This window comes from Aulonocara stuartgranti (assembly GCF_965226115.1).
Source record: "Aulonocara stuartgranti genome assembly, chromosome: 3".
NCBI classification, from domain to species: domain Eukaryota; kingdom Metazoa; phylum Chordata; class Actinopteri; order Cichliformes; family Cichlidae; genus Aulonocara; species Aulonocara stuartgranti.
The window spans coordinates 28,926,633-28,944,625 of record NC_138941.1 but is presented as its reverse complement, the minus strand read 5'-3'; the positions used below and the strand labels follow the sequence as shown (position 1 = coordinate 28,944,625).

Below are 17,993 nucleotides of genomic sequence, written 5' to 3'. Positions count from 1 at the left end.
ATTGCTGTATAGCCTGGTAGTGTGGATCTTGGCATACAGCTTGATGTCATCCATGTACAGGAGGTGGCTGACAACTGCTCCGTTCCGTAGTCGGTATCCGTAGCCAGTCTTGTTAATGATCTCACTGAGGGGGTTCAGGCCTATGCAGAACAGCAGTGGGGACAGAGCATCTCCTTGGTAGATCCCGCACTTGATGGTAACTTGTGCTATGGGCTTGGAGTTGGCCTCTAGTGTTGTACGCCACATCCCCATTGAGTTCCTGATGAAGGCTCTTAGGGTCCCATTGATCTTGTACAATTCTAGGCATTCCAGTATCCAGCTGTGGGGCATTGAGTCATAGGCCTTCTTGTAATCAATCCAGGCAGTGCACAGGTTGGTCAGTCTGGTCTTGCAGTCTCGGCTGATTGTTCTGTCTACCAGTAGCTGGTGTTTTGCGCCTCTGGTATTCTTGCCAATTCCTTTCTGTGTCCCGCTCATGTATTGACCCATGTGCCTGTTCATCTTAGCCGATATGATGCCTGACAGGAGCTTCCATGTAGTACTGAGGCAGGTTATTGGTCGGTAGTTGGAGGGGACCGGTCCCTTCTTGGGGTCCTTGGGGATCAGGACCGTCCGGCCTTCAGTTAGCCATTCCGGGTGTCTCTCGTTAACTAGCAGCTGGTTCATTTGTGCTGCCAGACGCTCGTGGAGTGCAGTCAGCTTCTTCAGCCAGTAGGCGTGAACCATGTCGGGCCCTGGTGCTGTCCAACTCTTCATACTGGAGACCCTTTCTTGGATATCTGCCACTGTGATGGTTACTGGACCCTGTTCAGGGAGGTCGCTGTGGTCTGCCCTCAGATCCTCTAGCCACTGAGCATTGCCGTTATGGGTTGCATCCTTCTCCCATATGCTCTTCCAGTATTGCTCCGTCTCCAGCCTTGGTGGTGCTGTTCTCTTATTGTTCCCTTGCCACTGAGAGTACACCTTTGCTGGTTCTGTGGAGAACAGCTGGTTTATTCTCCTGCCTTCTATCTCTCTGGTGTACTTCCTCAAGCGGCTGGCCAAGGCTGTGAGTCTTTGCTTGGCAGTTTCCAAGGCCTCAGGTATGGACAGCTTGCTGTATTTCTTAGGCACCTTATTTGTCGCACCTTTCTGCAACTCCGTTAGTTGGCTAACCTCCCTCCGTGCTACTTTGATCTTGCCCTCTAGCCTCCTTCTCCATGGAGGGTACTGCCCCTTGTCGCTGTTCAACTTGTAGCCAAGCATCTCACTGATCACTGTTGCCGTATTGTAGATGAGCTTGTTAGTGTCGGTAATCGTGGTTGTAGGTATTGCCCGTAGTGCTGCATTAACATCATCTAGCAGACCTTCTGAGGGTACTTCACGTAATCTTGGTAACCGGCTACGGGGGATCCAGGTTTCAAGCTTGGCCATGATCCTATTTTTCAGGTCAGTTCCTCTCGCACTCAACGATCCTTCTCCTATCGCACTTGGGGCTATGTACCCAATCTCGGGTGATGATATCTTCCCCCTGACCTGGCGTCCTGACTCCTCCTTGCCGTAGCATTTGTGTTGTACCTCGTCAATCTCTAGCTGTGAGGGCAGTCCCTTCTTTCGAATGTTGGAACACTGAGCTACTAGTTGTTTCGCCGTCATTGTGGATGTTGGGTATCGAAGAATCCATAGGTCCCTCATCCTATTCATGTAGCCCCTTCCGCCAGGGTTACTTGCGTAGTAGCATTCCAACAATGCCCTGTTTTCGTCTCTTGCCCACCGATGCCTTCTTGTTCCAGTAGCATGCATACATACATGCATACGTATGTATGTATGTATGTATGTATGTATGTATGTATAATATATATATATATATATATATATATACATACACACACAGTCTGGAGACTGGCTAGGCCACTCCAGGACTTTCAAATGCTTCTTACAGAGCCACTCCTTTGTTGCCCGGGCGGTGTGTTTTGGATCATTGTCATGTTGGAAGACCCAGCCTCGTTTCATCTTCAAAGTTCTCACTGATGGAAGGAGGTTTTGGCTCAAAATCTCACGATACATGGCCCCATTCATTCTGTCCTTAACACGGATCAGTCGTCCTGTCCCCTTGGCAGAAAAACAGCCCCATAGCATGATGTTTCCACCCCCATGCTTCACAGTAGGTATGGTGTTCTTGGGATGCAACTCGGTATTCTTCGTCCTCCCAACACGACGAGTTGAGTTTATACCAAAAAGTTCTACTTTGGTTTCATCTGACCACATGACATTCTCCCAATCCTCTGCTGTATCATCCATGTGCTCTCTGGCAAACTTCAGACGGGCCTGGACATGCACTGGCTTCAGCAGCGGAACACGTCTGGCACTGCGGGATTTGATTCCCTGCCGTTTTAGTGTGTTACTGATGGTGACCTTTGTTACTTTGGTCCCAGCTCTCTGCAGGTCATTCACCAGGTCCCCCGTGTGGTTCTGGGATCTTTGCTCACCGTTCTCATGATCATTTTGACCCCATGGGATGAGATCTTGCGTGGAGCCCCAGATCGTGGGAGATTATCAGTGGTCTTGTATGTCTTCCATTTTCTGATGATTGCTCCCACAGTTGATTTTTTCACACCAAGCTGCTTGCCTATTGTAGATTCACTCTTCCCAGTCTGGTGCAGGTCTACAATCCTGTTCCTGGTGTCCTTCGAGAGCTCTTTGGTCTTGGCCATGGCGGAGTTTGGAGTCTGACTGTTTGAGGCTGTGGACAGGTGTCTTTTATACAGATGATGAGTTCGAACAGGTGCCATTCATACAGGTAACGAGTGGGGGACAGAAAAGCGTCTTACAGAAGACGTTACAGGTCTGTGGGAGCCAGAGATTTTCCATGTTTGAGGTGACCAAATACTTATTTGCCACCCTGATTTACGAATAAATTCTTTACAAATCCTACCATGTGAATTCATGGATTTTTTTTTCACATTCTGTCTCTCACAGTTGAAGTGTACCTCTGGTGCAAATTACTGACCTCTGTCATCATTTTAAGTGGGGGAACTTGCACAATCGGTGGCTGACTAAATACTTTTTTGCCCCACTGTATATTCTACAGTTAATGTTAGCTATGTTATATTGCTGCCTCTGCTTGGTGGTGTTGAGCCAAACGGACTTTAACGTTTGTTTGAACGAGCTGACGGTTCACTCGTTAAGCTGAAAGAAAGATGCTTTAATCACAGGAGTCACACATGTGTCCACTGTACCATCTGGGAACTCTTCTTGTTTCGTAATAACACAAACACTAAATCCTCCTTCTCTGGTGCTGTTTTGTAGCAGTGTATACACCTGAGACTGTCACCTGTCTGTCTGTCCTGCACTCTCTCTCTCTGTTTCTTTCTCTCCGATTGTGGAATAAAAGTATGAACATGTATTTATAAGTTACACTTGTGTTTGAATCCTGCAGCTTATCACACATTTGATTTCCATGCGTGACAACTGCAAGTGTCCAGAGTGAGGACAGACTGAGGGACCCACTGCTGCACATCATGTGTGAGGCTTTGCACCCCTGATGATCCACCAGGACAAACTCAGCAGTGTGTGAGGAAGAGGAGGAGGAAGAGCCAGCAGCAGCTGACAGATGGAGAGAATAGACAGACTGTTCCCTGTTTGTGAAGGATTGCTAGGAAAGTTTAACATAACTGTCTGTCCTAAATCAGTCTTATTAGGTAATGTTCAAATAATGTTATCATCCCAGTGTTTTCAGTGTGGGAGAAAGTACTCAGGGCCTTCAAGTTACACACTATGAAAGGCAGCAACAAGTTTAATATTCAGAAACCTAAAGTATGTATCAGCAGCAGAATGGAGCTAAAAATAAATGTTTGTTTCAGTTCTATGAAGCTTTGAGTATTTTGGATTAGTAGCACTGCTGTGTTTGTTGCATCATATTGCTGTAATTGTTTATATGCTTTATATATTCTGAGCTAAGTTGATCTATAGTGTTACATCATATTCTATAAGGATGTTATGTGTTTGTTTACTTTCTGCCCAGTTTGACCCATTTAGCAGAAGTCAGCCTGTTTAAGGCTCTGATATCTGTTCTGTATGACTTGCGGTGTGTTCACACCGAACGCGATGGACGCGAATAGAGCGTCAGGTTTACATGTAAAGTCAATGGAAAGGTGCGATGACACGCGATTGCGGGTCCCGCGAAAATGCCAAAACGCGTGAAACTCGCGTCAGTGTAGCGCGTCTGGCGCGTTTGACACGCGAATAAAACCACGCGCGTGAGTTTTTGTGTTGCATTTTGTGCATACGCGCGTTTGCAAGTGTTTTCCAAGAGAGATTACAAACTGAGTAGGGAAGGTCTGAAGGACTGGAAAAATGCAAGCCACTTGCTCAAGGTCCATGAGTAGGGATGGGTACCGGTGTCCGGTACGGTAGTAACTAGAGATGGACCGATCCGATATTACGTATCGGTATCGGTCCGATACTGACCTAAATTACTGGATCGGATATCGGAGAAAAATAAAAAATGTAATCCGATCCATTAAATATCACGAAAGCACCTCACAAAACTTGCAACACGCCGTAACTCACCTCAGAACGTTAGCACGGCGGAGCAGTGTGGTCACGTGATAGAGCGGCTGTGGCATGCGGGACCTGTCGGTGGTCTGGATAGCATGTGGAGCTTCGCTAGCAACCCGGCATTTCATCTCCGACAAAGTTATCCCGAGAGAAGTAAAGCAAGTGTGTAAGTCCATCTCTGAATGTTTGTAAAGCATTCCTGCGTTAATCTTAACGAGCGACTGCCTCTCGCTCTCCGGCTGCTACTTCAATTGTGAAACTGCTTAAATGATCAGCTGATCGGCTTTTCTGTCGCGAGTTCGTCTTTGTTTTTGGCCCACTTTGCACCAGAAAGAGGAAACCAGCGGCTGAACAACAGCAGCACGTTTAAGCTTGATAAGCTGTTGTTAGAATTTATTTAATATTACTTTCTACACCAGGATCTTTTTCTACGTAGCTGACGCTGGTAACTGTGCAGGGGCGGATCTAGCAAAGTTTAGCCAGGGGGGCCAATAGGGCATTAACTGGGAAAAGGTAAATGGTAAATGGCCTGTATTTATATAGCGCTTTACTAGTCCCTAAGGACCCCAAAGCGCTTTACATATCCAGTCATCCACCCATTCACACACATTCACACACTGGTGATGGCAAGCTACATTGTAGCCACAGCCACCCTGGGGCGCACTGACAGAGGCGAGGCTGCCGGACACTGGCGCCACCGGGCCCTCTGACCACCACCAGTAGGCAACGGGTGAAGTGTCTTGCCCAAGGACACAACAACCAAGACTGTCCAAGCCGGGGCTCGAACCGGCAACCTTCCGATTACAAGGCGAACTCCCAACTCTTGAGCCACGATCGCCCCGTGGGGGCACAAAGACATACTTTTCTTTCTTATTCTCATTTAAAATGTCTAGCTTTTAATAAATAATTATCTGACACACAAAGTTTTAATTTGATGTAAAATGAATAGAAGTCAATTACTGTATATAGTGACTATTAAGTCTAATATATATACCCTAGTAAGCTATAGTACTTTTTCCTTTGGGAAGGTACCATCTGTGCAGTCTGCAATTTTGTTGAAGAAAGATGTTGAATCTATTTAATATTTCTTGAAAAATAATTGATTTCTGTGCATTTTTTTTCACACTGCATCAAATTAAGGTTGATTACGTCGATTAAGCATCATGAGGTGGCGCGTGAGGGGTGGTTCCCTATTTTTTATTTATTTATTTTTGTTGTTGCTGGGAGTTGGAACCCTATTAGTTAGGTTGCTTAATATTTACGCTAAGTACTCTTTAAAATACCAGAATAGGGAGGATGGTGTAGGTCTAAGTTTATTAGATTGATCAGTATTGCTGAACTATGAAATATTTTTTTTGTATACAGGTATAACAGAATAGCTTTAGTGTAGTTGTTGTTTTAAACTTGAGTATGAACTTGCAGACTTGCAAAATGCAGCAAGATATTTTAAAAAACAGTTTTGTTGATTAAAAAACACTATATCGGATTCATATCGGTATCGGCAGATATCCAAATTTATGATATCGGTATCGGTATCGGACATAAAAAAGTGGTATCGTGCCATCTCTAGTTAAGAGACGTGGTTGCGAAGCGGATTTCAAACTCCAGGCTGTCAGTCACGCAGTACAAGTTGGGAACAGAGCAGCTGTGAAATCTGTCTTTGTTATTGTGCTCAGCGTCTTTTAGTTTACATTTTGACTGCACAATTGTGAGCTTTTTGTTATGCACAAAAACAACATTGTTTTCTTTTATTTATGGAGCATTATTATTTAATAAATGCTCATAATTTAGTTTTGAGTAAATTTTATGTACATCTGCTCTATGTTAATAAAAGTGCCTGTGTGACATCTGGGACACAGCTTTGACTAAGAACTCTCTTTTTGTTCTTACTTTATGGCTTTAAAAAAATATATCGAGATATATATCTTATATCGCCATCCAGCTAAAAAATATCGAGATATGAATTTTGGGTCATATCGCCCAGCCCTACTACAAACTTTACCCGAGTCATTAGCACATGATTCTCCTTATGGGGACCTGATATGTTTAATATGCTGCTGAGAGTATAGCCCAGAAGAAACGTATAGTATAGCTTTTATTTTGGAAAGAGACATTTCTCTGTAATAAACTCTCTTTTCCAAAGATGAGTGATTTCTCGATCAGATAGATTTATTTTTTTATTACTTTGTTGTTTCGGCAACATTAAATTTAAAAACTGTACTTTTGAGTTAAAATATATATTTATAATTTTAATAAATGACAAATTAAAAAGGCATGAACATTTTTTTCTATCGAAAAAATATCGAACCGAATTGTGAATTTTGTGTATCGTTGCACCCCTAAAATATATATTTTTTTCTTTTTTTGAAGCTTTGTAAAAGCCCGAAAGACGCAGAGATACGTAGTAGGATTAAAGAGCGTAATAACTGACTGAAACGGAAGACGGCAGCACTGCATGTACATGCATGTACAAGCCGCTGATAAACACCAGGCCGAGAGGCCGGGGGCACCCCACCTCCGAAGTGGCCCGAGCGAGCCCCAATAAGCGGCCGCCAAGGAGTGAGCCGGTGTGTACCCGGACGCCCACCCCCAGACACAAAGAACCACCAACGCACCGACACCTGAGGGAGTCCGCCACCGGCAGGGGAAGTTGTGGTGGGTGGAGATAGGCCTCCAAACCTTGGAGGGCCTGAGATGTCCCCAGAGAGGTGGCGACTGATACCCAACCTGACATATAGACACAGACATACAGGCACACACAGACACAAACATCCATTCCCACCTTCATGCTCTCATATGCACTTACTCCACACTCAACCGACGTGGAGACAGACATAAAGAGACGCTGTACACACGATCACACTCCCCAAGCGTACTCTACGAACCGGGTCTAGGTACCCTTGCCCCTGGAGGGGGGGATTGCACCCAGACCCAGGTGGTGTTACCCTTTTCCCTGCGGTGGGGAGAGGCAGACCGCCCCGACTCCGCAGCAGCAGGGAGGCCCCACACCCCAGACCGCAGTCGGACGGCCAACTCCTCCTAGCCCCCCCGCTCTAGCAGGCCGCAGAGAACGGGGGTGAGAGAAGACTCCAAACCTCCCTCCACCCGCTCATTGTAGTGTTGATGCATGTGTGTTCTAAGGTGCAATTAAAACCCAGGAGGGCATGGAGCTATTTGTTACAACATTACACGCCCCCCCCCCCCCCCCCCCCGCCCCCTCCCCGCACGGTGCGCCCCCTCCCTTCCCGTATCATGGTTCCTTTTGGACGTCACCACATCAAAAAATCAACACAAGATGTCAAAAAGGCCAAAACTGTCAGGTGCCCAGGGAAGAAAAAAAAAGAGAAAAGAAGAGGAGGAGAAACAAGAAAAAGACAGAGGTAGGTAACGTTAGCCTACATGAAATTATTTGTCTGAATGTGATAGTAACCTAAATTTTTAGCATTAAGCTAATGTTACATGATTCGCTAATTGCTAATCAATAAATAGCTAGTTAACTGTTTTAACGTCAGTTAATATTGTGGAGGGGGCTAAATTGTTATGGAAAATAATAATGTAACGTTAAGTAATTACAGTACTCCCACCTTTCCCACCATTCCTCATTTGTATTCATCTTTTAAGCAGGTGTTTTTTTGTTTACATTGTTATTGCCTTCTGGTTAGCTAACGTTTACCCTGCAGGTAATAGTCACTTTTCCACCCCTGTATATATTATAGTTGTAAGTCTAGTTGTTAAAGTGCACATCATTAATGTTAATTAAGCAATATCACATGAGAGGGAATGCTGTTTTTTAATATGAGCACTGCTGTGATTCGGTCAAAGATAATCATAACATAACATTCTCATATGATATTATACTGTTACTTTGCATTCTGCTATTCAGCATTTTACTGTAATGATGGCAATAAATTGAATCTAATCTAATTTGCATATCAGTTAACATCATACATATATCTCTTTGGTTTTTCATTTATATTATATCATTTCATTTTATTCCTGGAATCATATGTTTTTATTATTAGACTTTAATACTCAGTGGTGTCACATACTCCTCTCTTCAGATGCACTGTTGAAGTTTCTAAATCCCACCCCTGGGCCATCTACCACATCTACCGCTGCTGCCTCCACTTCAGCAGCACAACCCACCAGTGATGCAGCATCAGCAGCACAACCCAGCCATGATGCAGCAGCATCAAGCGGTCTTCCTGTTGCCTCCACCTCAGCAGCACAACCCACCAGTTTTGCAGCATCAGCAGCACAACCCAGCCATGATGCAGCAGCATCAAGCGGTGTTCCTGTTGCCTCCACCTCAGCAGCACAACCGAGCAGTGATGCAGCAGCATCAAGCGGTCTTCCTGCTGCACCAATAGACCCTGCTGACTGGCCTTCTGCTTTAACTGAAAAGGTACGAACAGAGTTAGTTCACAGAGGTCCATTTGTAATTGATAGTGACTTCACATTCCCGAAACAGAAAGACGGGCGAAGGTGTCAGCATGATTATTTTAACAGACTCTTAATCAATGGGGAAAAGGTGAGAAGAACCTGGCTTATGTATTCGAAAAAAGAGGATAGCTTGCACTGCTTCTGCTGCAAAATGTTTTCCAAGAGAGATTACAAACTGAGTAGGGAAGGTCTGAAGGACTGGAAAAATGCAAGCCACTTGCTCAAGGTCCATGAGTAGGGATGGGTACCGGTGTCCGGTACGGTAGTAACTAGAGATGGACCGATCCGATATTACGTATCGGTATCGGTCCGATACCGACCTAAATTACTGGATCGGATATCGGAGAAAAATAAAAAATGTAATCCGATCCATTAAATATCACGAAAGCACCTCACAAAACTTGCAACACGCCGTAACTCACCTCAGAACGTTAGCACGGCGGAGCAGTGTGGTCACGTGATAGAGCGGCTGTGGCATGCGGGACCTGTCGGTGGTCTGGATAGCATGTGGAGCTTCGCTAGCAACCCGGCATTTCATCTCCGACAAAGTTATCCCGAGAGAAGTAAAGCAAGTGTGTAAGTCCATCTCTGAATGTTTGTAAAGCATTCCTGCGTTAATCTTAACAAGCGACTGCCTCTCTCTCTCCGGCTGCTACTTCAATCGTGAAACTGCTTAACGATCAGCTGATCGGCTTTTCTGTCGCGAGTCCGTGTCTCTAGTTTGCTTTTGGCCCACTTTGCACCAGAAAGAGGAAACCAGTGGCTGAACAACAGCAGCACGTTTAAGCTTGATAAGCTGTTGTTAGAATTTATTTAATATTACTTTCTACTCGAGGATCTTTTTCTACGTAGCTGACGCTGGTAACTGTGCAGGGGCGGATCTAGCAAAGTTTAGCCAGGGGGGCCGATAGGGCATGAACAGGGAAAAGGGGGCACAAAGACATACTTTTCTTTCTTATTCTCATTTAAAATGTCGAGCTTTTAATAAATAATTATCTGACACCCAAAGTTTTAATTTGATGTAAAATGAATAGAAGTCAATTACTGTATATAGTGACTATTAAGTCTAATATATATACCCTAGTAAGCTATAGTACTTTTTACTTTGGGAAGGTACCATCTGTGCAGTCTGCAATTTTGTTGAAGAAAGATGTTGAATCTATTTAATATTTCTTGAAAAATAATTGATTTCTGTGCATTTTTTTCACACTTCATCAAATTAAGGTTGATTACGTCGATTAAGCATCATAAGGTGGAGTGTGAGGGGTGGTTCCCTATTTTTTATTTATTTATTTTTGTTGTTGCTGGGAGTTGGAACCCTATTAGTTAGGTTGCTTAATATTTACGCTAAGTACTCTTTAAAATACCAGAATAGTGAGGATGGTGTAGGTTTAAGTTTATTAGATTGATCAGTATTGCTGAACTATGAAATATTTTTTTTGTATACAGGTATAACAGAATAGCTTTAGTGTAGTTGTTGTTTTAAACTTGAGTATGAACTTGCAGACTTGCAAAATGCAGCAAGATATTTTAAAAAACAGTTTTGTTGATTAAAAAACATTATATCGGATTCATATCGGTATCGGCAGATATCCAAATTTATGATATCGGTATCGGACATAAAAAAGTGGTATCGTGCCATCTCTAGTAGTAACCAGACCGAAAAGCAGCGCACATTTCGGTGCTTTTTTTTCCTGAGCTGTGATACACTTTAGATTCTAGCCAATCATTTTACGTTTCCGAGGATAGTAGGCGGGGCCAGGTATGTACGTTCTTTTAGAGCAGAGCTACAGATTAAAAATGCCCAAGACAAAGCGGTCAAAAGTCTGGCTGTACTTCACAGCAAAATATGCAAACTCAGCAGCCTGCAACAAGTGCTTTAAGCTGATACTGTGATACTGTCAAAGGAGGTAAACAAATCCGATGAAACACCTGGCGATGCATAGCGGGTTTTTTTAAAGCCGAGAAATGCGCCGTACTTGATAGCTTGCTGCGAGACCTCACACCGTGCACATCTACTACGGGTGGGTTGCCAGTTATCGGACCCGGAGTAATATCCCCCAAAAACCCGAAGAGGACAGTCCTGGCCCCTAGCCCTGCCAGTGTAGCAGAAATGATGACGGCAGCAGCAGCCGTTCTTCTCTGCGTGAGTAGTTTAATGTTGTTCGTGTGTAATTTACTTTGAGTAGGCTAACCACGTTATTACATTAATGCATGTAAGGTGAACTAGCAAACACCGTCGTAGTTACATGCGGCTGTCCTCTTGTTTGATGGCAGATACTCCCTTCACCCTTGCCAAAAAGGCTAAAATGACCAAAGAAAAAGTGGAAAACAGCTAAACATGAGAGGTTTTTGGACAAAGTTTGTGTTTTTTCCATTGTTTAAGCACTGCTTCCAGCCAAGAGTGATACCATATATGCCCCATAGCTGCAGAAAAGGCTAACATTGTTATCTTTTTACAAAAAACAGCTGAACATGAGAGGTTTTTGGACCAATTTTGTGTTCTCCATTCTTTAAGCACCGGTTTGAGCACCATTTAAGCACCGGCACCGTTTCAAAAGTACCGGTTTGGCACCGGTATCGGATAAAACCTAAACGATACCCATCCCTATCCATGAGGATAGCCAGGAGCATAATGCTCACATGGCAACATGGAAGGACTTGGAGGTCTGTTTTGCGAAAGGACTCACAATAGATAAACAAGAGATGGCACTTGCTGAGGCTGAGAGAAAAAGGTGGCGTGAAGTTCTACATCGTTTGGTGGCAATAATTCAGTCCTTAGCTGAAAGAAACATGGCTTTCAGGGGGTCCACAGACACATTAAATAAACCAGACAATGGCAATTTTCTGAAAGAAGTGGAGCTTATGGCCAAATTTGATCCAGTGATGAAGCAGCATGTCAGTAGAGTAGAAAGTGGAGCTGGCAGTCACATACATTATCTGGGAAAAACAATCCAAAATGAACTGATTGACACCATCAGTTCAAGAATAATAAAACGCATTGTGGAAGATATCAAAACATCAAAGTATTTCTCCATCATTTTAGATTGCACACCTGATCCGAGTCATAAGGAACAGCTCTCTGTCATAGTCAGGATAGTGTCACAAGAAGGCATACCACAAGTTAAAGAGCATTTCCTGGGCTTTCTTGTTGCAGAGGAATCAACAGGAGATCATTTGTCAACTCTCATGCTAAAACGGATAGAGGAGCTTAACATTCCTTTTGAAGACTGCAGAGGACAGTCCTATGACAATGGGGCCAACATGAAGGGAAAAAATAAAGGTGTTCAGGCAAGGTTGCTTCAGCTAAACTCAAGAGCTTTTTTGGTCCCATGTGGTGCCCACACTTTAAATCTGGTAGTAGCTGATGCTGCAAAAAGCTCACCAGATGCCCTTGGCTACTTTGGGCATTTAGCAAAATTATTCAAGCTCTTCTCAGCCTCCACCCATAGGTGGGGTGTTCTCTTGAAACATGTGAAAACCACCTTGAAATCATGGGCTGAGACCAGATGGGAAAGCAGGATAAAAAGCATTGAGGAAGTCAGATATCAGGCTCGGCAAGTCAGAGAGGCTCTTCTGGAGGTGAGGGAAACAGCTACAGACCCTGTGGTCAGAGTTGAAGCCCAGTCTTTGGCTGAGGAGATTGGATCCTATCGTTTTTGCATTTGTACAGCCATCTGGTATGACATTCTCAGCAAGATCCAGTATGTGAGTAAACTCATGCAGTCGCCCTCCATGCAGCTAGATGTGGCTGTCGACTTGCTGAAGAAAACCAAAGATTCCCTCACCAGCTACAGAAACACTGGATTTTCTGATGCACAGACAACGGCAAAGGAGATGTGTGAAGAAATGAATGTGGAGGCTGAACTCAAACAAAAGCAATTGAGAACCACCAAAAGGCACTTCGGTTATGAGTCTCCAGATGAGCCCATACAAGATGCACTTAAAAAAATGGAAACCACATTTTTTAATGTGGTAGTGGATACAGCCATCTCTTCACTTGATGAGAGATTTCAGAACCTTGGAGAGGTGAATGACAAGTTTGGAGTACTCCTCAATTTCCACAACTTACAAAAAGAAGAGCTGCTACAGCAGTGCCAAACACTGAGTACTACTCTGACCCATGACAGCCAGCCGGACATTAATGGCACAGAACTTGCAATGGAAATGCAGAATTTCCCACCATTGCCATCAAAGAACATGACAAACATGGAACTCTTGACCTTCCTGCATGAGAAGAAGCTGGCAGAAATTTACCCCAACATGTGGGTTGCTCTGAGAATCTTTGCCACTCTTCCTGTTACAGTGGCTGCTGCTGAAAGAAGCTTCTCTAAGCTCAAACTCATTAAAACCTACCTGAGATATACTATGATGCAAGAATGTCTCAGTGGACTTTCCATCATAAGCATAAATCATGTGGTCTCAAATCAGTTGTCATATGATGATGTTGTAGATGACTTTGCTGCAAGAAAGACTAGGAGAGTAAGGCTGTAGCAGGTCATGTGAGGTTGATGAGGGGGTGGTGTACAGTAATTTGTAAGTCATTCTAGTTAATGCAGTATTAAAAAGCACAACTAGAGAACTCTGTAGGATCCCCTTTTTTGTAATATAGTTGTTAAAGTCATACTGGTTTATTTAATATCTTGTTTTGTGCAGTGCCTTATTTATATTGTATTTTTGATTTATTTTATCCAACTTGTTGACACGTTTTATTGTGTTTATGTATGTAAAATTTATTGTATTTCATATATTCATTTTTTGTATTCATTTATTTATTCATATATTTTTTTATCTTGTTAATTATTCTGATTGTGAATTTGCTTTCTTTAAGTAAAAAAAAAAAGGTCAAAGACAAAGCTATTCGGTTTCTTGTGAGTACATACACTATACTGCCGATGTAGGGGGGCGCCACCTAAAATCTTGCCTAGGGCGCCAGATTGGTTAGGGCCGGGCCTGCACTAGGGCAAACTATAGCATGCAGGCTTTCACATTTCACACCATTCGAAGACAAATATAACGTCGCAGAACACTCCAGCTCACATGTTAGTCTGCTCCAAGCATTCCCACAAAGGTCAGTGTTTTGTAGTAGTTAATATGTCATTTTTCATAACATAATTGTCCACTAAAGGCTGATTGCCCTCCCCCAGGCTTGTACCCGTGGCTTCATGTCCTGGGGTGGGGGTTGGTTGTTCTCCTCCCCTGCACTCCATCCTTTTGTTCATATTCCAAGATTATTTTTGCTATATGTATTCTTACCTCCTAGCAACCGCCATATTATAATATTGCAAGCAATCACAAACTCTACAGTCTCCCTGACGTCAATGTATAGTAAGCAATCTATTATTCTCACCAGAGAAAAACATAAACTAAAACCACATCAAAGTTAGCTCCGTGCTTACCTTTAGATGAGCCCACAAACAAGAGAACTCTGTGATTAAGCTAGAAGCCTTTCCAAACACAGTTAACAGATCCAGCTACAATCCAAGAGACAGCGGTGCAGATATCGATTGAAAAGTAGGTAGTTGTATATGATCCTGTAGGTTTACTACTTTACTCCCGTTTCACGAAAAAGCAGCTCTCTCTGCTCGAGTCCTCTCCAGCGCATACACTTTGCTCCGCCCCCTTTACCCAGATCTGCAGCGATTTGTTGCTGTGCGGTCACGTGACTCAGCTGCACAACGTAATCACGTGGTGTGTAATTTCAAAATTAGCGCGCTTCGGGATTGACGGCAGGCCGCAATGCATTGTGGGTAGTGATGTGCGATACTGCATATTTTGGTATCGATCTTCTGCTTTTCTTTTCATTCCAATTAAAATTATTACACTCTTGGAAATGATGATAATAATATTTCCACTGTGGGATTTCTATGCATCAGAAGTAACACTTCTACATGCTGTTAATAAATATCACTGTACCTGTCTGTGTAGGTTCTCAGTCATCCAGGTCATCGTAGTCAAAGGAGCTTGCAAAGAAAACCGTCTGGACTTCTTTAAGTTACTTGAAGACGTTTCACCTCTCATCCGAGAAGCTTCTTCAGTTCTAAGGTCAAATGGTGGAGAGTCCCAGATATAAACCTAGTGGGAGTTTCCCCCCACAGAGGGACAAAAGGACCCCCTGATGATCCTCTAATCGCCTGAGCCAAGGTGTGAAACTGGGTGTGGGTCCCAACCAGTCAGAGTTTCGGGTGAGTTCATTGTGAAACCTGGCCCCACCTTATCATGCGAATTCCTGAGATCAGATGGCCCAGGATGTGAGTGGGCGTTAAGGCGTCTGGGAAGGGATCTCAAAACTGGATTATAGATGGCAGAGAGTTGGTGTCGTAAACCCCCGCCTCTGTTCAAAGATGGTCGCTCACAGTGGACATAGATGGCTTCTTTCACTCCTCTTTCAAACCATCTGTCCTCTCTGTCCAAAATGTGAACATTGGCATCTTCGAGGATGGACAGAGATGGACATTTTGGACAGAGAGGACAGAGAGGACAGATGGTTTTGCATGTTTCCCTACTGTAGGGGTCTCTGCAAGCATACAGAGGGGGTACTCTGAGAGGGTCCAAGATGACAACTTTGGAATTCTACTAGAAACAGTCGATCATATTTGTTGTCAAAGCTGAATTCAGGTTAAACTACGCTAAATTAGCGTTTTTAGCTAACAGCTACAATAAGCATAAAAGTTACCTTACGGCTATCATTAGTTAACATGACGCTTGTTCTTATACATGTAATACATTTATTACCAACTTGAGAGTTCATCCGCTGGTCATTCGACATGACAAATGACTTCTGAAGTCTTAACTCAGCTCAAGACGCTGTAGATTCCCGTCGGTAACACTTTCGGTCCGCTAGTAAAACGTAGTTCTATTAATCTGCGCTTGAACCGGAACCGGATGTAAGTTCCAAAAAACTGAATTTTGGAACTGAAATTGAATTGTATAACTGAAACTGAAATTATTCGAGAGCTGAATTTTTAAAGGATAAAATGCAGTTTCAAAGCAAATCAATTCATTTTCAAAATATAAAATTCAATTTCAATTTAGTGATGATCATTTTCAAACCATAAATTCAATTTCAAATTAGACTAATTCAAATTCAGTTTTCAAAAGCATTTATTCAAGTTACAATTCAGATTCAATCTGAGCAATTCAAATTCAAATTTAACTTATTCAAATTCAGTTTCTGATGGCACAGATTTCTGCCCATACAACTTGTTCATTGCAAGTCTGCAGTATTAAGAATAACTTGATATTTCTGACTGTACAATACTAATTGTTTACCTACTAACAAACATTTCAAGTTCAACAAATGAAAAAACAATTTGTGGTAACCTGAATATGATTAAAAATAATTAACAACACTTTGTAGTGATGTTAAAATCAGCCCAACTTTTATTTTCAAATGCAAAAAAGTATAACAGCCAACATACTGGACACTGTTCTCTTGAACAACAAACAATTATATTGCCATCACTGTTATAATCTTACAATGAAACAAAGTCTCAGATTTAATTATTAAGAAAATAAGTTTAGACCTACCACAAGTTTGTTTTGTACATACATTACTTATATAATCAAAATAAAATATTTATTTTTCTGTCACAAGTGCAGTCTCTAATTTAAACAACACATTTGTTTTCCATTCCAACACAGGAGCTGGAATGTTGTATTATTTTAAGGATGGCTTGTTTCCAGTCCAGGCATTACTGCCTGAATGACTATCATGGATCGAGGTGATCCAAATGTAGGAGAAAGTCTTTAACTTCCCTTAAGTACAGTGGCAGTGGATGTGGGTTGGAGATGCAATGAGCTTGAACCTGCAGGCGACCATCTTCACTGACCACACCATCTGTGATGGAGGACTCATCTCTCCTGGTGTCCTGCAAGCAAACAATCATATTTTTTGGAACATGAACTTAATTGCTTTCTTAAAAGATTTTTTTTACCCTGCATTTGGTATAGAACAGACTCAAACTTAGACAATCTCAGGCTCCCTCCCCACCGGGGAGGTGACATTCAATGTCCCACTTGTCAGTCTGGATAGCCGTGACCACCACCCAACATACAATAATGTCATGAAAGCATCATTTTAAAAAGGGTTATGCAAACATGGCTAATAACTTTTATTCTAATGATGTGCAAAATGATTTGGGCACAAAACAAAGTTTGCTGTTAGAAAACCTGCAGACTTCACTAAATACAGTGTAGACCCTCTAAACTAAGTTTGGGGGATGTGATCTTTCAAGAAATGCAGACCAAACTGTTGTTGTTTGTTTACTTACACAGTATGTCTTGTAGAATTAACTGGAGTCAACAGCAACAGCATAGTGCAGTCATATCTCAAGTCTAATAACAGAAGACAGGAAAAGATTAGTGAAGAAACAACTTCCTCAAACCAAAGCACAAATAAAACAATAAGTAAAACAGGCTGATCTAAAGTATGATTAAAGTTCAGCCTGATTACTATAAATGTCAATGACAATTGCTAATATATTGGAAAACCAAAACACTTACCACTGAGTTGATGTCTTTCTGTCCAACAGCAGGAGTGCTGGTCCCGAGCCTCAAAGACAGTAAGAAGCAAGCAGAGGGAGAAAAAACAGAACATTTTTTAGAACCTGATTTGATCCTTAATGGCTGTGCAGTCATAATAACTTACAAGACAGAAGGTCAATGTAGACCACATACAACCAAATTAAACTAACACATATAGTATTAAAAACACCATCTACTACTGTGTCTGAATGTGTGGTATTGGCACTGTCAGTTTAGGCCTAAAAATGTATGTGTTTTAAAAAAAGACCACCTAATTTAAATATAATCATTACATGCTTGTTAAAAGTTAACTTCCAATATATAAAGTTTCTAATAAGCAAAATGACCAGATCTAACATATGGCAGGGTTTATATGTAACATAATGTTTCTTACGATTCAACTCTGGAATTTAACTTAATTCTTTAGGAGGGCAAGCTATTCTCAAGTATAAAGCCAATCTAGACTTTATCCATTTAACAGGCCA

The 17,993-nt window shown here is 42.5% G+C and overlaps 2 protein-coding genes and 2 long non-coding RNA genes across 4 annotated transcripts in view; 1 reads left to right on the top strand and 3 right to left on the bottom strand.

Moving 5' to 3' along the window:
* LOC309702088 (uncharacterized protein) overlaps positions 1-14,601 on the bottom strand; it is a gene marked incomplete at its 3' end in the record, with an annotated part of 19,809 nt that extends 5,208 nt beyond the window's left edge. Inside the window, exon 1 of the mRNA XM_082526507.1 lies at positions 14,382-14,601. The remainder of the gene's footprint in view (positions 1-14,381) is intronic.
* LOC309702113 overlaps positions 1-17,993 on the bottom strand; it is a 226,520-nt gene that overhangs the window by 25,039 nt on the left and 183,488 nt on the right. The gene's annotated exons all lie outside the window — the stretch shown is intronic.
* On the top strand, positions 11,020-13,476 carry LOC309698195 (zinc finger MYM-type protein 1-like; the record flags this gene model as incomplete). The annotated part of the gene is made up of 2 exons (XM_082520496.1): positions 11,020-11,330; positions 11,465-13,476. The coding sequence occupies exon 2, from the start codon at positions 11,626-11,628 to the stop codon at positions 13,474-13,476; it is 1,851 nt and encodes a 616-aa protein (XP_082376622.1). The 5' UTR covers positions 11,020-11,330; positions 11,465-11,625.
* LOC309702111 lies at positions 16,343-17,892 on the bottom strand. The gene is made up of 3 exons (XR_014275380.1): positions 17,488-17,892; positions 17,256-17,319; positions 16,343-16,853 (listed from the first exon to the last, which is right to left on the bottom strand). It is a non-coding gene; the product is annotated as an uncharacterized lncRNA (long non-coding RNA).